A 24598-nucleotide genomic window follows, 5' to 3' on the forward strand; every position below is an offset into this window, starting at 1 on the left:
GTGGAGAAGTTGTAGTTCCACTGTAGCGCCATTTAATCTGAATTGAATCACTTGGCATGAGCCTATTACTTTTTCTTAAAACTGTAACAGCGATGTTGGTGATTATGGTGATTCATATGCTCGGTTAATCCTGGTTAAAATTATCTGTCATGTTTGTCTTTATTGACGATGGCCAGCTCTGACAACATTCAGTGGCTGTTATGAGCTCTGTTGGGAGTTTAGGCTTTACTATGAACAGCAGGAAGAGAGGTGAATGGACCATTCAACAGATGCTGCTGGAGGTAAATCATTAGTAAGGGTTAACACACACCTCTTCACTAGTCCCACAAACCACTGCTCATTCTATTTGCAATACACCTGGCTATTTAGTGAAAAGTCAACAGTAAATTGGGGGTTAAGTGATTTTCACAGATGGTTTTAAAAGTGTTCTATATCACCAAACTGTTGTCTAGAGAGTGTGATGTCATTGGTCCACTGCCAGACCTTTAGTAAACACACCACTTCATTGAAGGACACAGCCTGCAGCTAAAGACTGTAGAAAATCAAAATAACACACGGTCAGTTCAATAAGTCTCTCAATGTCTTATTTTTCACTTCAAATGGTAATTTTGTTAATTGGTCATGTGTTTTGTGAATCTCCCTCAGCCTTTTGGTGGACAATGATTACTTTCAAAGCTCACTTTCAGAAAGTAGAGGTTGAGAAAGAGGTAGGGCACGTGTGCTCTCGATGAGGGTGGCTTTGTAGTTGAGGACCTCTGGGGAACTCGACACTAAATAGATTTTGACAATGATATTTAGCAATTTTGGCGCATAATTATTATCATGCAAGCGAGAGGCAGCTTTGTTACAACAACAAAATAAATGTATCCGGGATAGCCGTAAATCAAAGTGCGCAAAGGATTCACTGCTGAAACAACCACCCAAGTTTAGCAAGAAAATGAACGCTTCTCACAGGCCAGATAGGCCAGCCAAGCCAGATACTGCCACTGGCGAGCCCACACTGAGCATTCTTGCCTCAGAAATCGGAGCAATTTGTGTGTCCCTGCAAAATAAGAATAATCAGAAATTAAGACCACGATGGAGAAAACGAGGGGAAAATGTATACACTGAGCAACCGTGTTGGCGAAGCAAAGGACCATATAGCAACATTGGAAAATGTCGCCATCACAGTGAAAGACCAGATAGAAGAAATCCAGAAGGAAATGCAAAAATGTATCATTTGGATAACAGAGATAATATTAAAATCTTGGGTGGTCCTGAGAAGGCAGAAAACAAGGACATGACACCCTTACCTACAGGAGATTCCGACCATGCTGGAACAACATGGTCAACATGCTGCATTAGGGGAAGGAGGAGATTTTCCAGGCAGTGAGAGGAAGAGAAAGGTGACATGGCAGCCCAGCTAGCACATTTGGCTCCTTTGAAGTTGTGGGAACATACGTTTTTAGTTTCCCATTGGTTCTGGGAATGAAGCCATGAGTTACCTGACGGGTAAAACGTTCTGAGAACGGCGGTAAAAATTCTGCCTGTTCTGGGAATGTTCATTTATTTGTAGGCTGCAGGGAGGTTCTGAGAACATTTTACTATGGTTCCCTGAAAGTTTTCCTGGAAGATTTTATTAACATTCTCAGAACGGAAATGATAGAATATATGAAGGTAGATAAATAACGTTTTGAGAACATGTTTCAACAACATTGCTAGCTTAGTTGAACTGTTTTGAACACCAAGCAGAAATAGGACACATGGAAACTAATTTCCTTAGACATTAATCATGCAAAAATATATTTATATATTGTGGCACAACATCAGTGAGATTTAAACCAATGAGTGAGATTGGAATCCAAGGTCTTCAGTTCTCTATCCATGGGAATCAGTATAGAGCCAACATGCCTTGTTTTTTAACCTTTCTAGTGCAGGCTTTCTTCAAATTACAGAAATATAAATATTGAACATTCATGAAAATACAAGTGTTATACATCAAAATAAAGCTTAACTTCTTTCAAAAAGGCTTTACGGCAAAAGCACACCATGCAATTATCTGAGGACAGCGCCCCGCATACGAAAGCATGAAAAACATATTTCTACCAGGCAGGTGCGCCATGAAAGTCAGAAATAGCAATATAATAAATGCCTTACCTTTGAAGATCTTCTTCTGTTGGCACTCCAAAAGGTCCCAGTTACATCACAAATGGTCCTTTTGTTTGATAAAGTCCTTCTTTATATCCATAAAAACTCAGTTTAGCTGGCGCACTTCAGTCAATAATCCACCGGTTTCCCTCCTTCAAAATGCATACAAAATGAATCCCAAACATTACCAATAAACTTATCCAAACAAGTCAAACAACATTTATAATCAAACCTTAGGAACCCTAATACATAAATAAACTATAAAAATTAAGACGGAGAATAGTAGGTTCATTAACGAAGATAAATAACAAAGAACAAAATGGGAGCCACTTAGAAAAACTACAACTTCTAGCTCATTTTTCCAAAAACCAGCCTGAAACTCTTTCTAAAGACTGTTGACATCTAGTGGAAGCCCTAGGAACTGCAATCTGAGAGGACTTCGCCTCATAATAAATATGAAAGCCATTGGAAACAGTGGTAGGCTGAAATGTTTTTTTTTTGGATGGTTTGTCCTCGGGGTTTCGCGTGCCATATCAGTTCTATTACACTCACAGACATTATCTTAACAGTTTTAGTTTTAGAAACTTTAGAGTGTTTTCTATCCAGATTCTATCCAGATCTAATTATATGCATATCCTAGCTTCTGGGCCTGAGTAACAGGCAGTCTACTTTGGGCACGCTTTTTGTCCGGACGTAAAAATACTGCCCCCTAGCCCAAAGAGGTTTTAACTAATACAAAGCTGATAATTAAATAACATTATTAGAACATTCTTTGAATGTCATTAATGTTTTCTTTTGTTTTTTATTAAAAGTTGTCTTAATGTTACGGCTAGATGTTATTTCGACAACATCCGGTGAAATTGCAGAGCGCGAAATTCAAATTAAATTATTAGAAATATTTAACTTTCATAAAATCACAAGTGCAATACACCAAAATAAAGCTTAAAGCCTCTTCATCAAAATGTCTTTATAAGACAGATGGCCCAGCACCATCCTCCGACAATTGCTTTAACCTCTTTGGTCTAATTTTCATTTCTGAATATTAGACCCCCCTCCACAAATCCAACTGGTTCCAGTAGCCCAATAACTCTACCTACATTCTAAACCAACATGGTAAGAAATAATCATAGCAATGGCTAAAATAAATAACTTATTTGACAGTCCTTGATGGTCCTGATTCAAACTGAATTCTGGATTCAACAGTCCTCCCTGGTGGTGCATCTCTGGATGAAGGCTGATGCTTAATCTGGTGAGTCAAACTTGTGCTTGATCTCCAGTATAGCAGGGAAATGCAGAACTAACTCAATCACCCACCATATCAGATCTGTTTTCATCTGTTTAAAGGCCATCCTCTGGTCTGCAAAGCTGAGTGTTTAAAGTTGTCATCAAGGAAAAGGGTGGCTATTTGAAGAATCTAAGTTGTTTAACACTTTTGTGGTTACTACATGATTACATATGTGTTATTTCATAGTTTTATTATATTCGTTTTACTATTATTCTACAATGTAGAAAATGTAAAAAAAACAAAAAACAAAGAACAACCCTTGAATGAGTAGACGTTCTAAAACTTTGGACCGGTAGTGTATTTAAAATCATGTTCTCAGGACATTTAAATAAAGTATACAATCCAGGTCATGTGACATGATCATCCAGAATACAGGGCTCTACTTACAGTGGGGAGAACAAGTATTTGATACACTGCCGATTTTGCAGGTTTTCCTATTTACAAAGCATGTTGAGGTCTGTATTTTTTTTAATCATAGGTACACTTAATCTGTGAGATACTGAATCTAAAACAAAAATCCAGAAAATCACATTGTATGATTTTTAAGTCATTATTTTGCATTTTATTGCATGACATAAGTATTTGATCACCTGCCAACCAGTAACAATTCCGGCTCTCACAGACCTGTTAGTTTTTCTTTAAGAAGCCCTCCTGTTCTCCACTCATTATCTGTATTATCTGCACCTGTTTGAACTTGTTACCTGTATAAAAGACACCTGTCCACACACTCAATCAAACAGACTCCAACCTCTCCACAATGGCCAAGACCAGACAGCTGTGTAAGGACATCAGGGTTAAATTGTAGACCTGCACAAGGCTGGGATGGGCTACAGGACAATAGGCAAGCAGATTGGTGAGAAGGCAACAACTGTTGGCGCAATTATTAGAAAATGGAAGAAGTTCAAGATGACGGTCAATCACCCTCAGTCTGGGGCTCCATGCAAGATCTCACCTCGTGGGGCATCAATGATCATGAGGAAGGTGAGGGATCAGCCCAGAACTACACGGCAGGAACAGGTCAATGACCTGAAGAGAGCTGGGACCACAGTCTCAAAGAAAACCATTAGTAACACACTTTGCCGTCATGGATTAAAATCCTGCAGCGCACGCAAGGTCCCCCTGCTCAAGCCAGCGCATGTCCAGGCCCGTCTGAAGTTTGCCACGTTCTGACCTTAGTTCTTTTAGTATGTCTTTGTTTTAGTATGGTCAGGGCGTGAGTTGGGTGGGTTGTCTATATTAGTTTATCTATGATTTGCTATTTCTGTGTTTGGCCTGGTATGGTTCTCAATCAGAGGCAGCTGTCAATCGTTGTCCCTGATTGAGAACCATATTTAGGTAGCCTGTTTTCTATTGTGTTTCGTGGGTGATTATTTTCTGTTATCTGTTGTGTGTCTGCACCAGCCAGAACGGTTTTCGGTCGTTTCTCTTTGTTATTTTGGTTATTTCCGTGTTCATTCTAATAAATATGGACACATACCACGCTGCACCTTGGTTCACACCTTCTTCCACCAACAACGGCCTTTACAATGATCCAGAGGAGGAATGGGTGAAGGTCATGTGGTCTGATGAGACAAAAATAGAGCTTTTTGGTCTAAACAAAGGTTTCTGTATCAAATATATCTGCTTTTCTGATGTTGAAGTGTACCTATGATAAAAATGACAGACCTCTACATGCTTTGTAAGTAGGGAAACCTGCAAAATCGGCAGTGTATCAAATACTTGTTCTTCCCACTGTATGTGTGACAGAAAGTCTTCAAAAAGCCTACTATAACTGAAATGGGTATTGCAGATGCATAAAGTGTCAGGTTGTCGGAGAGTCAAATTTGGGTGACTCTTTAATAAATTCAATTTACAGTGCATTCGGAAAGTATTCAGACCCCTTGACTTTTTCCACATTTTGTTACATTACAGCCTTATTCTAAAATGGATTCTATAGTTTTTTTCTCCTCATCAATCTTCAAACAATACCCCATAATGACAAAGTAAAAACAGGTTTCTAGAATTTTATACAAACGTATAAAAAAAAAACTGAAATATAACATTTACATAAGTATTCAGACACTTTCCTCAGTACTTTTTTGACGCACTTTTGGCAGCGATTACAGCCTCGAGTCTTCTTGGGTATGGATCTACAAGCCTGGCACACGTGTATTTGGGGAGTTTCTCCCATTCTTCTCTGCAGATCCTCTCAAGCTCGATCAGGTTGGATGGGGAGCATCGCTGCACAGCTATTTTCAGGTCTCTCCAGACATATTAGATAAGGTTCAAGTCCGGCCTCTGGTTGGGCCACTCAAGGACATTCAGAGATAAGTCCTGAAGCCACTCCTGCATTGTCTTGGCTGTGTGCTTAGGGTCGTTGTCCTGTTGGAAGATGAACCTTCACCCCAGTCTGAGGTCTGGCGCAGGTTTTTATCAAGGATCTCTCTCTACTTTGCCGCGTTCATCTTTTGCCCGATCCTGACTAGTCTCCTAGTCCCTGCCGCTGAAAACGTCCACACAGCATGATGCTGACACCACCATGCTTCACCATAGGGATGGTGCCAGGTTTCCTCCAGACGTGACGCTTGGCATTCAGGCCAAAGAGTTCAATCTTCAATGGCTTCCGTCTGCCCACTCTACCATAAACGCCTGATTTGTGGAGTGCTGCAGAGATGGTTGTCCTTCTGGAAGGTTCTCCCATCTCCACAGATGAACTCTGGAGCTCTGTCAGAGTGACCATCGGGTTCTTGGTCACCTCCCTGACCAAGATCCTTCTCCACCGATTGTACAGTTTGGCCCGGGCGGCCAGCATTAGGAAGTGTCTTGGTGGTTCCAAACTTCTGTGCATCGACACAAGCCTGTCTTGGAGCTCTACGGACAATTCCTTTAACCTCTTGGCTTGGTTTTTGCTCTGACATACACTGTCAACTGTGGGACCTTATACAGACAGGTGTGTACCTTTCCAAGTCATGTCCTGTCACGACAGATTTCCTCCTCTTCCTCTGAAGAGGAGGTGTAGCAAGGATCGGACCAATATGCAGCGTGGTAAGTGTCCATGGTATTTAATAAGAAAACTCAACATGAACACTAATACAAAACAACAAAGTGAACTGGCAACGAAACAATCCCTTGTGGCACAAACACTGACATAGGTAACAATCACCCACAAAATACCCAAAGAACATGGCTGCCTAAATATGGTGCCCAATCAGAGACAACGGTAAACACCTGCCTCTAATTGAGAACCAATCTAGGCAACCATAGACTTACAAAAACACCTAGAATAGCAAACACCCCAAAAACATACAAAACCCCTAGACCAGGGAAACACATAAATTCCCCATGTCACACCCTGACCTAACCATAATAATAAAGAAAACAAAGATAACTAAGGCCAGGGCGTGACCTGTCCAATCAGTTGAATTTACCGTAGTTGCAGAAACATCTCAAGGATGATCAATAGACATAGGTCCATTTCGAGTCTCATAGAAAAGTGTCTGAATATTTATGTAGATAAAGGTATTCTGTTTTTGTTTTTAATACATTAGAAAACAATTCTAAAAACCTGTTTTCACTTTGTCATTGTGGTGTATTGTGTATAGATTGATGAGGAAAACTATTTATGTAATCCATTTTAGAATAAGGCTGTAATTTAACAAAATGTGGAAAAAGTCAAGGGGTCTGAATACTTTCAGAATGCACTGTAGGTCTTGGTTTGTGTTGTTTCTCCCCAGCTCCTTAGGTTTGGCTGGGATTTTACTTAGTTTTAATGTTGGATATGTGTACCATTTTTATATGTATTTTCTTATATTTTCTGATGTACTCATATACTGTACAGAAATAACATATGATTAATATGACCTCTTTATATCTCAATAATCAGGTTTCCATCCAACCTTGTTATGCGACAAAAGGGCATGTTGGGTAAAAAATGTCATGACAGGGTTGATGGAAACAGAACATTTTTTAGGTCAATTTTCCATAATGTCGACAGAATACAATACTCTAGACATGCTGGGATATTTTGTGTCGGTAAAATTAATTGCGACATGTCGGTGGAAATGCATTTATGCGCAGGCATTAATATAATAACCATAATATCGAGGTAAATTTGGAGTCACGCGATGACATGTCGTGTGGTCCTCCCACTACGAATCATCTGGAAAGCATGCCGTTTGTTAAACTACAGATTAAATCAATTATGATTAACTTCACATGGTGGTGAAACTGCATGGTGATGAGCTTGATGCTCCTTTCCAGTCATCATCGAGAGTCTTATTCTTATTCTGGTGACACATTTGCGTTTTGTTCTTTTGTCCGTAATAATGTCAACATGTAGGCTAGAAGTGCGCTGTAGCCATCGGCACACTCGCTATATAACGCAACATTTTTTTGTGAGAAAACCATCAGTAGAGTTGAAAATGCGAAGGAAACCCATTTAACTAGTATTTTTTATTTGGTAAATGGGAATTTAACCGCAAAAGGTATTTTTATGTGCACTACGTCATCACGCATAGCTTCTTATCTGGTGGGAAAATGTGCACATTGTTTTTATGGCGATTTTAAAATATCTGCATGAAAATCTGTTGCCAATTGGATAGAAACCTAGTTATTTACAGACAGCTGAATTAAAAGTAGCCAGCGGAAATTTTCAAAGGGGATAATTATATAATCAAGAAATAGAAAACGTTAGCATATCTCAATTAATCTAAAGCTGATATAGCTTTTGTCCAGGAGACACATTTGAATAAAAGGCTTTCTCTAGCCCAGGTACAGGTAAAACAAGGGGTATCTGCTCTCATACACAAGTCTGTCAACTTTACAGAAACTAATGTTCTGAGAGGGTCTTGACGGGAACATCAGTTGTTTTATGCAATATATATGCACCTATTGCAAACATGCTCGATTTTTGTTATGGGTTATCACAAACTGTTTTAGAATTATGAGACATCTCAATAATATCGGGGGGAGCGATTTCAATCAGTTCCCAGACCAAGATCTGGACAAGTCTCAGCTGAGAAATAGTGTGGAGGGTAAATCTGCAGCTGCAATAAAAATACTAGCTGAAGACCTAGGTTTAAACGACATCTGGAGTTCAATGCACACAGATTGGAGGGACTATTATTTTTCCCCCTCCTCATATTGTTTACACTAGGATTGATTACTTCCTTATCTCAGTCACCAGTGGATATCACTGTCAGTTCTACCATAGGTAATATAGTGATTTCGTACCACGCACCTGTGTCTATTTGCCTCTCCCAATTCTCGCAGACTCATAAGAGCCGCAGAAGGAGTTAATAAATAATAAATAGATGCTAATAAATAAATAGATGCTCTGCTTTTTTGACACCACACTCCAAAAGTTCAGCAGGTTCAAGTTTTGTCTAATTCGATTATTCTCCAGTCATGTGGTCCAGTGCTGCAAGGAAATACCTAGTTAAGTTGCAGCTGGCCCAGAACAGAGAGGCACGTCTTGCTATTCGTTGTAGTCAGAAGGTTGATATAAATACTATGCATGCCAGTCTCTCTTGGCTAAGAGTTGAAGAAAGACTGACTGCATCACTTCTTTTTATAAGAAACATTGTATTGAAAATCCCAAATTGTATGCATAATCAATTTACACACAGCTCTGACACACACACTTAAAGCACCAGACATGCCACCAGGGGTCTTTTTACAGTCCCCAAATCCAAAACAAATTCAAGAAAGCATTTTATATAGAGCCATTATTATATAGAGCCATTATTGCATTATTGCAACTCCGTTCCTGTCACGCCCTGACCTAGAGATCCTTTTTATTCTCTATGTTTGGTTAGGTCAGGGTGTGACTCGGGTGGGAAAGTCTATGTTTGCTATTTCTTTGTGTTTGGCCGTGTGTGTGTGTGTGTGGGGGGGGGGTCCCAATCAGGGAAGGCAGCTGTCTATCGTTGTCTCTGATTGGGGATCACATATAAGTTGTCATTTTCCTTTTGGGTTTTGTGGGATCTTGATTTCTGTTTAGTGTTTCTGCCTGACAGAACTGTGCGCTTTTGTTTTTTGTCTTTGTTATTTTTTCGTGTCATCAATAAAATTACGATGTACACCTACCACGCTGCGCCTTGGTCCACTCATTTCGATTGAGAAATAAACAGCAAACCTGTTTGCTCTAATAAACAGATTAAAAAAACAGACAAAGCAACACCTCATGGCACAACGCCTCTCCCCTATTTGATCTAGATAGTTTGTGTGTATGCATTGATATGTAGGCTACGTTTGCCTTTTTTAAAAGCCATGTAGTTCTGTCTTTGAGCTGTTCTTGTCTATTAATATTCTGTATTACATGATGTTTTGTGTGGACGCCAGTCTTCCCTGGTTGAGGATTGACTAGAGACTTCTCTTCTAGTTTTCATGAGAAATATTACTGTGATGAAAATTCCAGATTGTCTGCATAATCAAATAACTTTCTGCTCATACATACACCACAAGATATGCCACCTGGGGTCTCTTCACAGTTCCCAAGTCCAAAATGAATTCACAGCAACACAGAGTATTATACAGAGCCATGATTGCATGGAACTCCCTTCCATCTCCAATTATCCAAGCGAACAGCAAAATGACTTAAAAAACTACTCTCTGTTTATAATCTATGCATAGTCACTTTAACTCTACCTACATTTACATAAACTAAAAAAGAAACGTCCTCCCACTGTCAACTGTGTTTATTTCCAGCAAACTTAACAGGTGTACATATTTGTATGAACATAACAAGATTCAACAACTGAGACATAAACTGAACATGTTCCATAGACATGTGTAACGGCTGTTGGTGGAAGAAGGTGAGGACCAAAGCGCAGCGTGATAAGTGTTCATGATTATTTAATAGAACAGAACATAGAATGACAAAAACAACAAGAGAACGAAATGAAACCGAAACATTTCTGTCTGCTGCAGACACAAAACAGAAAGCAACTATGGTTCTCAATCAGAGACAACACCCTGTCAAACAACAAAGAAATACAAAACATAGAAAATGAACATAGAATGCCCACCCTAGTCACACCCTGGCCTAACCAAAATAGAGAATAAAAGCCTCTCTATGGCCAGGGCGTGACAACATGTAACTAACAGAAATTGAATAATGTGTCCCTGAACAAAGGGGGGTCAAAATCAAAAGTAACAGTCACTATCTGGTGTGGCCACCAGCTGCATTAAGTACTGCAGTACATCTCCTCCTCATGGACTGCACCAGATGTGCCAGTTCTTGCTGTGAGATGCTACCCCACTCTTCCACCAAGGCACCTGCAAGTTCCCGGACATTTCTGGGGGGAATGGCCCTAGCCCTCACTCTCCGATCCAACAGGTCCCAGACGTGCTCAATGGGATTGAGATCCGGGCTCATCTCTGGCCATGGCAGAACACTGACATTTCTGTTTGCAGGAAATCACACACAGAACGAGCAGTATGGCTGGTGGCATTGTCATGCTGGAGGATCATGTCAGGATGAGCCCGCAGGAAGGGTACCACATGAGGGAGAAGGATGTCTTCCCTGTAACGCATAGCGTTGAGATTGCCTGCAATGACAACGAGCTCAGTCCGATGAGGTTGTGACTCACCGCCCCAGACCATGACGGACCCTCCACCTCCAAATCGATCCCGCTCCAGAGTACAGGCCTCAGTGTAACGCTCATTCCTTCAACGATAAACACGGATCCGACCATCACCCCTGGTGAGACAAAACCGCGACTCGTCAGTGAAGCACTTTTTGCCAGTCTGTCTGGTCCAGCGACGGTGGGTTTGTGCCCATAGGCAACGTTGTTGCTGGTGATGTTTGGTGAGGACCTGCCTTACAACAGGCCTACAAGCCCTCAGTCCAGCCTCTCAGCCTACAATGGACAGTGTGAGCACTGATGGAGGGATTTTGAGTTCCTGGTGTAACTCGGGCAGTTGTTGTTGCAATCCTGTACCTTTCCCACGTGTATGCAGGTGTTGTTACACGTGGTCTGCCACTGCGAGGACGATCAGCTGTCTGTCCTGTCTCCCTGTAGCTCTGTCTTAGGCGTCTCACAGTACAGACATTGCAATTTATTGCCCTGGCCACATCTGCAGTCCTCATGCCTCCTTGCAGCATGCCTACGCAGATGAGCAGGAACCCTGGGCATCTGTCTTTTGGTGTTTTTCAGATTCAGTAGAAGGCCTCTTTAGTGTCCTAAGTTTTCATAACTGTGACCTTAATTAACTGCCGTCTGTAAGCTATTAGCGTCTTAACGACCGTTCCACAGGTGCATGTTCATTATTTGTGTATGGTTCATTGAACAAGCATGGGAAACAGTGTTTAAACCCTTTTAGAATGAAGATCTGTGAAGTTGTTTGGATTTTTACGAATTATCTTTGAAAGACAGGGTCCTGAAAAAGGGGCATTTATTTTTTTGCTGACTTTATTACCTCAACTAGCAGAGCTAGAGCAGTGTTAGTCAGACAATGAGACATCCCAAAAAAATTGTGTAGAGTCCGAATGGTTTGACCTACAAACTTATGACCACTCTATGGAAAGGGGAGACTTTCATGAACACAATGGTGTGTTTTCTCTACCACTCCAACAAGTGTCAGGGGATTCGTCTGAAGTCAGTATTGTTGATGTGCCAGCTGTAACACAGCATAATGGGGAATAAGTAAAGGGATATTAATACTTTCTGAAGGCACTCTAGATGGCACTGGACACCACAAAGGTTACATAAGCTGAAGTTAATACCAGAGGATAGCTGTTGGAGATGCAATGGTGACGTTGCCTCTATTACACAGCCAGGATTTCCTCTAGGATTTGTCCTGTGCTTAGTTCTATTCAGTTTATTTTTATCCTAAAAAAACTCCCTGGTCTTTGCTGATGACAAACATACGCATAACATGATGCAGCCACCACCATGCTTGAAAATATGAAGAGTGGTAATGAGTGATGTGTTGTTGGATTTGCCCCAAACATAACACTTTGAATTCAGGACATAAAGTTAATTTCTTTGCCACATGTTTTGCAGTTTTACTTTAGTGCCTTGTTGCAAACAAGATGCCGTTTTTGGAATATTTTTTATTCTGTACATGCTCCCTTCTTTTCACTCTATCATTTAGGTTATTATTATGGTGTAATAACTACAATGCTGTTGATCCATCCTCAGTGTTCTCCTATCACAGCCATTAAACTCTGTAACTGTTTTAAAGTCACCAATCGCCTCATGGTGAAATCCCTCAGCCCGTTCCTTCCTCTCAACTGAGAGGAACTCTGAGAGCAACTCTCAACTGAGTTAGGAAGGACACTTGTATCTGTCACGATTGTTGTAAGAACATTCGGACCAAAGCGCAGCGTGATATGGGTTTCCACATATCTATTGACGTGAAACGCACAAAACAATAAAAAGCAAATGATACGTGAAGCTATGGAGTGCTCACAGGCAACTACACATAAAAAAAATCACACAAAACACAGTGGGGAAATGGCTTCCTAAATATGATCCCCAATCAGAGACAATGATAAACAGCTGCCTCTGATTGGGAACCATACCAGGCCAACATAGAAATAAACACCCTAGATTACCCCGACCTAACCAAAATAGAGAATAAAAAGGATCTCTATGGTCAGGGCGCACCCCAAAGGTGTGGAATCCGGCCGCAAAACCTGAATCTATAGGGGAGGGTCCGGGTGGGCATCTAACGTCGGTGGCGGCTCCGGTGCGGGGCGAAGTTCCCACTCAGCTTGTGAATCTGCCAGCATCGGTGGCGGCAATGGTGCAGGACGAAGAACCCGCTTATCCCGCGGATCCAGCCATGGACCCGGGCTGAACACTGTGCCTGGACTGGACCTCGGTGCAGAGGAAGGCTCATGCCATGGAGCGGGACTGGACACCGGGTCTAGACTGGAGATCGGTGCAGAGGAAGGCTCCGGCCATGGAGTTGTGTTGGTCGCCTTGCCTGGCGTGGGCATCGGCGCGGAGGAAGACTCCGGCCCTGGAGCTGGGTTGACCTTCGAGCCCGGACTGACTCCACGTCTCTGATTGGGGATCAAACTAGACAATTTTCAATACATTTTGGGCACCTTTATTGCTTTGTCTAATGGACCTTAAAGGTAAAAATGTATATAACTGAAGTCCATTTCTATTGTGGTGTAACTGTGAATAATATTTAAAATATTCTTTATCTGTGTTGTTTTTGGTATGTATGTTATATTTTTGGGGTTTTATGTTATTATTTTTACATGATTAATTTTTGGTCTATTTAATGATTTTTGATATCCTAAACTTTTTGATATCCTTGTTTGGACATTATTGTGTTTGTCGCGCCCTATCTTTTCGTTGGAAAATCCTAACAGAGAGAGAGAGAGAGAGAGAACATCTTCCAGATAGTGAATGTCAGTCCTCATCGTGTTGAGCTTCACCTTCACTACTTCTCTTAATGTACAGCCCCATTGATGTAAAATCGAGCTGCTGATAGGAGGGGGCAGCAGGAGAATGGAAGAGAGAACAGGAAAATTGTGTTTTGTCAAGACACCAGCTGGACAGATTTATTGCACATGTATTGAGTTGTATTTTATGTTTAACTCTCTCTTTCACTTAGCTCTGTAAAGTTTTATTTTGACTTTAGACAACTTCTACTATTTCTGCCCTCCCCCCCCGATCCGGTATACTTTTACCAGTTCCCCTTTAACAATAAATTCATGCAGGCTATACTTCTATGAGAATGTATTTTCTCCACTCCTCCTTTCCCCATACTTGACCATATGGATTTTGGTCTCGTAAATGTTGGTACTTTCCCCTCTGCTACCATATGTAGCCAACAGAATATTCATAGATCACTCCCTCTCAACAACGCAGTGTAGCCATATGAATGCACAGGCCATCTGGCTGGAGTGTTTTCTAAAATATTTCATCTCTCCCTATCCCAGTCTGCTGTCCACACTTGCTTCACGATGTCCACCATTGTCCATGTACCCTAGAAAGCGAAGGTAACTGAACTAAATTACTATCGCCCCGTAGCGATAGTAGTTAAGGATGATATCACCTCCACCTTAGCTGACACCCTAGACCCACTGCAATTTGCATACCACCCCAATAGATTCACAGATGACACAATCACCATCGCACTGCACACTGCCCTATCCCATCTGGATAAGAGGAATACCTATGTAAGAATGTAGTTCATTGATTACAGCTCAGCCAATCAACACCATAGTGCCCTCCAAGCTCATCATTAAGCTTGGGGCCTTGGGTTTGAACCCCGCCCTGTGTAACTGGGTCCTGGACTTCCTGACGGGCCACCCCTAGGTGGTGAAGGTAGGCAAAAACACATCCACTTCACTGATCCTCGATACATGGGCCCCACAAGGGTGTGTGCTCAGCCCCTCCTGTACTCCCTGTTCACTGTACTCCCTGTAGCCATCCACATCTCCAACTCAATCATCAAGTTTTCAGACAACACAACAGAGGTAGACCTGATTACCAAAAACGATGAGACAGCCTACAGGGCCCTGGGGGAGTGGTGCCACGAAAATAACCTCTCCCTGTACGTCAACAAAACGAAGGAGCTGATCGTGGACTTCAGGAGACAGCAGAGGGCGCATGCCTCTATCCACATCAACGGGGCCACAGTGGAGAAGGTGAAAAGCTTCAAGTTCCTCGGCGTACACATCACTGACAATCCAAAATGTTCCACCCACACAGACAGTGTGGTGAAGAAGGCGCAACAACGCCTCTTCAACCTCAAGAGGCTGAATAAATGTGGCTTGGGCCCTAAGACCCTCACAAACCTTTACAGATGCACCATTGAGATCATCCTGTCGGGCTGTATCACCGTCTGGTACAGAAACTGCATCGTCCATAACCGCAGGGCTCTACAGAGGGTGGTGCTGTCTGCCCAATGCATCACCGGGGGCACACTGCCTGTCCTCTAGGACATCTACAGCACTCGGTGTCACAGGAAGGCCAAAAAGATCCTCAAGGACATCAGCCACCCGAGCCACGGCCTATTCCCCCCACTACCGTCCAGACGGCGAGGTCAGTACAGGTGCATCAACGCTGGGACTGAATAACAGCTTCTATCTCAAGGTCATCACTGTTAAATAGTCACCATTACCTTGCCCTGAACTTTCGTCATGGTCACTAGCCGGCTACCACCTGGTTACTCAAAACTGCACCTTAGATGCTGCTGCCTATGTACATAGTGTAACGCTACGGGTGTCATGGGTGTGGAGTCAGACGCAGGAAACATAGAGTGCGATGCTGTGCTCTTTAATTCACAAAACGCAACACAGCCAAAATGCACGACCAGGAACAAACACGTTCCTCTACTACAAAACAGAAGGTCACAATAATTAATCCCGCACAAAGAACCAGGCGGGCCGGCTGACTAATAAAGCCTCACTAATTATACTCAACTCAAAACAGGTGTACTCAATAAACACATAAGGAGGGGGAGGAAAGAATCAGTGGCAGCTAGTAGGCCGGCGACGACGACCGCCGAGCGCCACCCGAACGGGAAGGGGAGCCACCTTCGGTCAGAGTCGTGACACATAGACATGAAACACTGGTCACTTTAATAATCTTTGCATATTAATACAAATGAATTACTTAAAAATCATACAATGTGATTTTCTGGAATTTTTGTTTTAGATTCCGTCTCTCACAGTTGAAGTGTACCTATGATACAAATTACAGACCTCTACATGCTTTGTAAGTAGGAAAACCTGCAAAATCGGCAGTGTATCAAATACTTGTTCTCCCCACTGTAGGTTTTTACTGTTAATACATTTGCAAAAAAATCTAAAAACCTATTTTTGCTTTGTCATTACGTGTAGATTGATGAGAACATATACTATTCTATCCTATGTATTCTTCAGATATACTACATATTCTATCCATATACTGTCCATAATGTCTATACATTCCATCATGTTTATTCTTGTATATTGTTAGATATTACTGCACTGTTGGCGCTAGGATCACAAGCATTTCGCTACACCCTGTTTTTGTTTTGTCATTATGTGTGTAAATTGATGAGGACAAAAAATGTATTTAAGCTATTTTAGAATAAGGCTGTAACGTAACAGAATGTCCAAAAAGGGAAGGGGTCTGAATACTTTCCGAATGCACTGTATAGTGTATATAGGGCATGTTGGGTCTGTAATGGCACAATTCTCAATACTATTCTCAACCATGTTTATTTTCATATTGGACCGCCATCTAGTGGCATACGGTCTGCTCCATCTCTGCTACAGAGACACAGGCAGTAACCTCAGCTCCCTCAGCAATTACAGAAGCGTATTGGTTTGATCCACAGTGAAGGTGTGCTCCTCTTTAGTGTCAGACTGCATTGTCACAGTACTGGAGCCCTGAGGCATGGGCCCCAGGGACGAGAACAAAACACATGACCTGGTCACAAAAGTTTGATTTTCCAAAGAGAGATGAATGATTCTATAATAACTTCCTCCAAATTCTGAAATGAATGTATACTGTACCAACACCAGACTTGCCAATAGCATATATACAGTAGATTGTCTGTGAACATCATGGAAATAAATTGAAGATGCTGAAATGTTAGCAAGACAAAAAATACTATTTTTACTGTTATACCTTTATTTCTTGCTATTGCATTTTGTACACATTCAGTGGCAAGAAAGAAAGGAGAGAAAACACTGGTTTGGCAAACTAATGTGTACACATCACATTCACAAATCCCACTTTGCAAAGCAGTCAAACTACAATGAGATTTCAGTGCGTGGTGACAAAAACAAAAAGGTACAGCACACAGGATATGTGCTAAGTAAGGTGTGCCGTGTAAGAGAAGCAGAATTGTCTGCAAGGACACATATACTGATATGAACAATAAAGCAGCATTCAAAAAGCCTAGGCACTTGAAGCATGTGCAAATAGCTAGTGCAGTGCCAGTGTGAGCTGTGCGTGGGAGCAATAAGAGCATTAGAATGAAAAAGGAAGAGAATGGAAAGCAGCTAATGACACCATCAACAAGACATATTTAACCCATCTACATGTTCTTTCATTCTGCACATACTAAAAACTAACATCAACAAACTATCAACTTACTAACTACTATCAGGACACGTGATGGTAGTGTGTATCAGAGACCCTGGTCCATTTCAAGTGCTAATTTCAGTTAATAATTTTTTTGTCCAGAAACATTTAGTTAGTTAATTTGATTTACTACCATAACTATCTCATTCATTCACCACCTGATCTTATTATCTAAATAGCTTTTCTATAATTTGTGCTTGTCCTAAAACAGCCTCAATTTCAGTGTGGTCTTCTAGACTCTGATCTCATTCACAGTGATTGGAGGTTTTTGAGGACAAAGATCTAGAATGACCTCCATGATGAGTCCTAAAAAAAATTGCTACAATAATTTTTTAACCTGCAAAGCATATGAAATACTTTTACTTGTTAATAACCTATATAATTATTTCCAAAATAATGCTATGGTGCAGTGAAAGTACAATTTGATCAATCATTTTTGGCAATTCCACTTAATAATTTTCTAAAAAATAACATTACAAAATGTTGAATATAATTGTTGCCTATGGATTTTAATACATTATTACAATAACTAATAATGTGCCATGTGAAGCTGAGTATCAAAACATTTAACACAGTCGTCATGACTTTAACTTTCAATGGCTAATCAGCAATCGGTAATTATGCAACACTAAGAGTAATGTTTCCTTTGATATACAATTTAGCTAAGCTCAAGCTTCTACTGTATGAAATCTACAAGAACATGTGGGAATGACAAAATGTAAACAAAACTTTCAAACTAGAGAGAGCATCAGATTTCTTTGCGTCTATGAAAGGTTTCTTAATACTTTGAGATTGAAATAAAAGGCAAGAGTTGATCATTAACCAATTATTGAATAGTTACAACATACCACCTGACACGTAAATATTTTAGCCAATCAATAGCATGGGATTGTCAACTTCCAACTTTCATTTCGATTTCAGCCATTATCTTAATGGTAATTCAGAGGAAATCCTTAAAGGTGCAATAGGCAGAAATCACTCTGCCATTTCCTGGTTACAAAAATTATAATAGTTGCCCTAATTTCAGTTTATGTGCCAAAACAAGTATTGATAATCATTGTACCATCTGAAATACTGCGATTTTTTTTTTAAGTACAAAAATAATGTATAATCAGCTCTTTATAGCTGGTGTACAAAACCAAACGTAAAAGATACAAAAATAAACTTAAGCACGGGAAGCATAAATCGTTTCTATGTGAATTTGGTTGGGTCCCCCAAAAAGTTACATACAATATTGCAGCTTTAAGTGCCCCAGAATCAGGGGCTGTGAGCCAAATACACACGCTGATACGGTAGTGTTGGCCTTACTTTTCACCCATCAATGCTACAGGGATGCTACAATGGGAATGAGTGATCATGTCCTAAAGAGATTCACAAAGGCTGTGTTTGCAAACTTGTCTGTCGCCCCTTCATTAAAGACCAAAATTGGTTAATGAAAATTGTGATTGAATAAAAAAATTAGACCAGTTTCATTTACGGAGCAAAAAATATACAGCTGTGCAATATACACTGAACAAAAATATAAAAGCTACATGTAAAATGTTTGTCCCATGTTTCATTATCTGAAATAAAAGATCTAATATGTTCCATATGCACAAAAAGCTTATTTCTCTCAAATGTTGTGCATAAATTTGTTTACATTCCTATTAGTGAGCATTTCTCCTTTGCTAAGATAATCAATCCACTTGACAGATGTGTATTATCAAGAAGCGGATTAAACAGCATGATCATTACACAGGTGCACCTTGTGCTGGGGACAATAAAAGGCCACTCTAAAATGTGCAGTTTTGTCACACAAAATAATTCCACAGATGTCTCAAGTTTTGAAGGAGTGTGCAATTGGCATGCTGACTGCAGGATGTACAACAGAGCTGTTGACAGATAATTTAATGTTCATTTCTCTACCATAAGCCGCTTCCAACGTAATTATAGAGAATTAGACAGTACATCCAACTAGCCTCATAGCCGCACACCATGTGTAACCACGCCAGAAAAGACCTCCAAATCCGGCTTCTTCACCTGCGTGATCGTCTGAGACCAGCCACCTGGACAGCTGATGAAACTGAGGAGTATTTCTGTCCGTAATAAAGCCCTTTTGTGGAGAAAAACGTACTCTGATTGGTTGGGCATGGCTCCCCAGTGGGTGGGCTTGGCTCCCAAGTGGGTGGGCCTATGCCCTCGCAGGCCCACCCATGACTGTGCACCTGCCCAGAAATGTAAAATCCATAGGCCTAATGAATTCATGATTCATGAACTGATACATAAAATTACGCTGGATTCAAAACTTTGTTAAATAATTTAAATTATTATACAACCATCCCACCTCTGCAGATTTAGCTGTGAAGAGACAGAATCATTAGATAATTTGTTTTGGTACTGAAGAATTGCAACATTTACCTGGAGCTAACTCTGCAAAAAACCTGAGGGTGTTCAGAGATAGATGGGAGGGGTTGAATGAAGCTGAAGGGTTGTACTAAAAATAACAAGATAACTATTGTAAAATATACTGTGTCCGTACAATGTATATAGGTTCAGAACTTTTGTGAAACAGCACAGTTTAAAATTATATAGCAAATAAAACATCTAAACTGGATGGTCTTCAGAGATAGATGGGAGGAGTTGAGGGTAGCAGAAGGATGGGACAAAAATAAAGAAAATATAACTATTATAAAATATACTGTGTCCGTAAAATGTATATAGTATGTATAAACTGGAAGTAGAAGCCTAAGTGTTGTTGAACACTAGTTTACTCCAATTAGGGGAGGGGTGGTAGTGTTAGGGTAAAATAATAAAGGATAATATTTAAAAAAAATATATATATATAATTATATATATATCTTTACACAAAGGATGCTTTTAACTAATCTGATTGTTTAAAAAAAACAATTAGTGGAAAAATATCACTATTGGTCTGCCTGTGTAAACATAGCCATTGTGAATCTCTTTAGGATGTGACCATCCATTCCAGTACTAGCATCCCTGAGCCAAAGGGCTGATATGAGCGTGAAAGTCTGGAAGTCCTGAAAGTTTGACTGATATAAAGAAATTGTTTGATAGGATTCTCACCTGATACTCCATAAGCAAAGCCTAAAGTATAGAGAATAGATAGTACAGAATAAGAACTAGTCTGATGGATCAGTTTTTGAAGTGATCATTGAAGTGGTCAGAAAACAGTGAATATGGAGCCACAGCCTCCAACGTACCACTGTTTCACACTCATTACACATTGTCTATGATCTCAGTAAATTGTAGTTATTATTGTGAACTATAATAATGATATGAAAATATGTTTAAAAACATTTAATAACATCTAGCTATCTGTACATTGAAAGGAGGTCAGGGAGAGAGGAGACCCGTAGTTACAGGAAGTGACATCACAAGGGACAGAAGAAATAGCCCGGTATGGAACATCACGCTGAGGGCTGAACAGATTGGAAGAATTCCTAGACAGACAAAAACAGACCATCAGATTTAAACACTTGTACAAACACAACAAACAAACCCTTGCAACAAAGAAAATTGCATTTAGAAAAATGCTAATATTATCTACCACATCAAGAGTCATTACTGAAAGATCATGTCATCACACTTCTCTTTCAATTACACTTCGCTACTAGTTTTTGATTTCATACTCATTTTCCAGACAAAAATTATTCAAATGCCTTTTGAAATGCACACTTCATCTGTATGGATGTGCAATAACACAAGAACAAATAGGTCTACAAGTACACAAAGAGATCCACAAAGAGAATTTCTTGGAAATACTTTCATAATTCTTGTCTACCCTACTACATATTTGATTGAGTAAATTAATATCTTTGGGCAACCCACCGAACAACTCCAATGCTGTATATGTTTGCAATAATTTATGTTTGTAAGTGTATATGTTTGCACCATCAACTACATTGACTCTCCTCTCCTTCCCACTCCTATCTCAGTTGTCCTTCCTCCTGATCATCCCTGTACCCATGATGACTCACGCTGGTGAACAGCCATGCTGTTCTCCTTCCAGGTAGACCCCTGGTACACCCTGCAGGTGTAGGTGTAGGGCTTATCGTCCGCCATCGGAGCCCAGGTGAGGCGACACACGGTGGGGTTGACCAGGCTCACGTTGGCCCTCCTCCGGTTGTCTGTGGACACCAGGGACACAGCGTTGGGGTAGGTGCTGCCCACCTATTGTGAATGAGATTTTTTTTTCTTCATTTACTTGCTTCAGTGTTCCACTGTGATTATTTTCAGCAACAGTGGCAAAGTTAGCGTGGTAGTGGGCATTTTAAAGCTAATTTCTTGCAATTCTACACATTTTGTTATGGGGCGTAGAGAACATTTGATAGTTTCAAAACGAATTACCTGTAATTCTACACATTTTGCCAATTGGCAGATGCTATTCTTATGCTATCTGAGTGACTCAAACATTGTAACAAAATCAATGGGGGCCTCATGACATTTTTGGTATTTTAGATTATCACTGTCTGTCTAGTTTTCCTTTGGTGATTGTTAGTTCTCAAAAATGATCTTATCTTTAAATATATTGCTCCATTTCTCACATCCTGATCAGTTTCACCTGTCCTCGTTATTGCCCACTCCCTCCAGGTGTCGCTTATTTTCCCCAGTGTATTTATCCCTGTGTTTCCTGTCTCTCTGTGCCAGTTCATCTTGTATGTTTAGTCAAGTCAACCAGCATGTTTTTCCCGTACTCCTTTTGCTATTCTCCCTTTTCTAGTCCTCCCAGTTTTGACCCTGTCCTGTTTCTGGACTCTGTACCCACCTACCTGATCATTCTGCCTGCCTTGACCACGAGTCTGTCTGCCACTCTGTACCTCCTGGACTCTGATCTGGTTTTGACCTTTTTGCCTGTCCATGACCATTCTATTGCCTACCCCTTTGGATTAATAAACATTGTAAGACTCCAGCCATCTGTCTCCTGTGTCTGCATTTGGGTCTCTCCTTGTGCCTTGATACCATTATATTTTCTACATACTTTCTATCTGGTTTAGTCACACTTAAACGTCTAAAATCAACAGTGTGCCGTTGCTAAATGCATATAGGGGAAGATTAAGGTTAAATGCAATAAAATAAATAATTTAATTAATTACTTAATTAATATACACTGAGTGTACAAAATATTAGGAACACCTTCCTAATATTGAGTTGCACCCCTTTTCCCCTCAGACCAGCCTCAAGTCGTTGGGGCATGGACTCTACAAGGTGACGAAAGCATTCCATTTTTAACTCCAATGCTTCCCACAGTTGGCTGGATGGTGGACCATTCCTGATACACACGGGAAACTGTTGAGCTTGAAAAATCCAGCAGCGTTGCAGTTTTTTACACACTCAAACCAGTATGTGCGCCTGGCACCTACTACCATACCCCGTTCAAAGGCACTTAAATCTTTTGTCTTGCCCATTCACCCTCAATTGCACACATACACAATCTATGCCTCAATTCTCTCAAGGCTTAAACATCCTTCTTCAACTTGCCTCCTCCCCTTCATCTACACTGATTTAAAGTGGATTTAACATCTATAAGGGATAATAGCTTTCACCTAGATTCACCTCTTCAGTCTATGATATGGAAATAGCAGGTGTTCCTCATGTTTTTACACTCAGTGTAAATAAAGAAAGAGAAAAATAAGAGAACGAAAATCTATCAAAAACAATCAAATCCCACCAGTCGGCTGTCCTGCTTGTACTCGCAGTAGGGGCCTAGGTGTGCAGGGTTGTCTTCCACAGGGAACTCACAGTCCACCCGCAGGTTGCGCTCCATGTAGGTGAGGCAGGGGTACATCTGAGGACCCCTGGGAGTCCAGAAGAACCCAGAGGTTGTGGAGACCAATGCTAGGACACACAGAGGCAATAAGAAAGAGGCAATAAGAAACATCCTTGAGAATCACATCACAGGATGTATTGATAAGAAATGTAAACAATAATACAGAGGAAATAGTTCATAGCCAAAGGAAGATTAGAAAGCAGGTTTTGTAGACCCCCCCCCCCCCCCCATCCCAAAAAAGGCAGATGATTGCCTTGCAGAGTGAGTGCATTACCTAGGACGAGATATGTGGTGGCAGAGAGATGCGACTCCATGGCACCTGCTGGCTCGTGTGTGCTCGGCCCGGTAAACTGAAGTACGTTCAGATGCTCTGCGTGCCAAATTTCAACAAAGACCACTGTGAATAGTGGTATAGACTTAAATCCCTACTAAGAACCAGAAGTGAAATTAAAAAAATACCTTCACATTGCATGCCTTATCAAGAGCACACTTCTTCCATGATGATCCCAACAGGAGAAAAAAATATTTTGGCTGTTAAAACTCGGCATTGTAGCCAAAATGACAGTGGACATCTATTTTGTAGAGTAGGCTAAAGAGCCCACACAGCCAGCACAATCTACATAATATTTTCGTCTAAACCGGACCAACATAAATCCTAAAAGCCTGCGGGGAGACAAGCCTACGCCCATGCGGTCTCGTCTTCAATAACACTGCACCAAACCGGCCTCTATGAAACAGCACGTTTACAGCATAGCCTTATAGAGAGCTTAAATAGAGGACACCTTGAAAGCGTCTCGAAAAGGGCGATTTGCTAGAGCCTACTATTTCCGATGGTGCATTATACCCAATTGTAGAATTACAGCATATAACATTATCAATTAGTCAATCAAATAAATCTGTCGCATTTACCTGATGGAAGTGGGTAACTCGTGCTTCTTTGCCCTAGGTCAAAGCCGTGACGTCCTGTCCTGATACAGCATAGGCTATCCCGCAAGGAGACGCGAAGTAGCCTAGCGTGCTGATACCTTCGTATATACAGTCATTGGCTGATACAGTCCCAGAGTATGGAGGGCGTGAGCGATTCTATGGCTGCTGTGCAGTCCAGCCTGGTCTCATAGATTAGAGGTAACAGTAAACATAAATACACGACACTCAAATTAGTATGATCAAATCAAATTGTATTTCTCGCATGCGCCTAATACACCTGCTTTAGACTTTACCATGAAATACTTGCTCAGACCCCTTCCCAACGATGCAGAGCTTAAAAACAGTAATACAAGGAATAAAATAAAATACAAAAGAAGGGAGCTATATACAAAGAGCACCAGTACAAGACCAACGTGCAGAGAGAGGTACAAGGTATGAGGTAGATGCAGTGCATTCAGGAAA

At 40.9% G+C, this 24598-nt stretch overlaps 1 protein-coding gene across 1 annotated transcript; it reads right to left on the minus strand.

Moving 5' to 3' along the window:
• Positions 1–19423: 19423 nt before the first annotated feature.
• LOC139419632 (uncharacterized) lies at positions 19424–24178 on the minus strand. Its single transcript, XM_071169616.1, has 6 exons — positions 24119–24178; positions 23669–23701; positions 23484–23579; positions 23111–23277; positions 21420–21612; positions 19424–20882 (listed from the first exon to the last, which is right to left on the minus strand). Exons 2-6 carry the CDS (start codon positions 23679–23681, stop codon positions 20776–20778), a joined length of 576 nt encoding a protein of 191 aa, XP_071025717.1. The 5' UTR covers positions 23682–23701; positions 24119–24178; the 3' UTR covers positions 19424–20775.
• Positions 24179–24598: the final 420 nt, after the last annotated feature.

This window comes from Oncorhynchus clarkii, chromosome 10, assembly GCF_045791955.1.
Source record: "Oncorhynchus clarkii lewisi isolate Uvic-CL-2024 chromosome 10, UVic_Ocla_1.0, whole genome shotgun sequence".
NCBI classification, from domain to species: domain Eukaryota; kingdom Metazoa; phylum Chordata; class Actinopteri; order Salmoniformes; family Salmonidae; genus Oncorhynchus; species Oncorhynchus clarkii.

Bases quoted from the DNA above. Each gene is read 5' to 3' on its own strand.
- LOC139419632 (XM_071169616.1), bottom strand. The intron at 23,278-23,483 runs GTAATGCACTCA...TGTGTGTCCTAG, and splicing joins CACCACATATCTCGTCCTAG to CATTGGTCTCCACAACCTCT. The intron at 20,883-21,419 runs GTGAGTCATCAT...TTGTCTGTCTAG, and splicing joins CAGCATGGCTGTTCACCAGC to GAATTCTTCCAATCTGTTCA.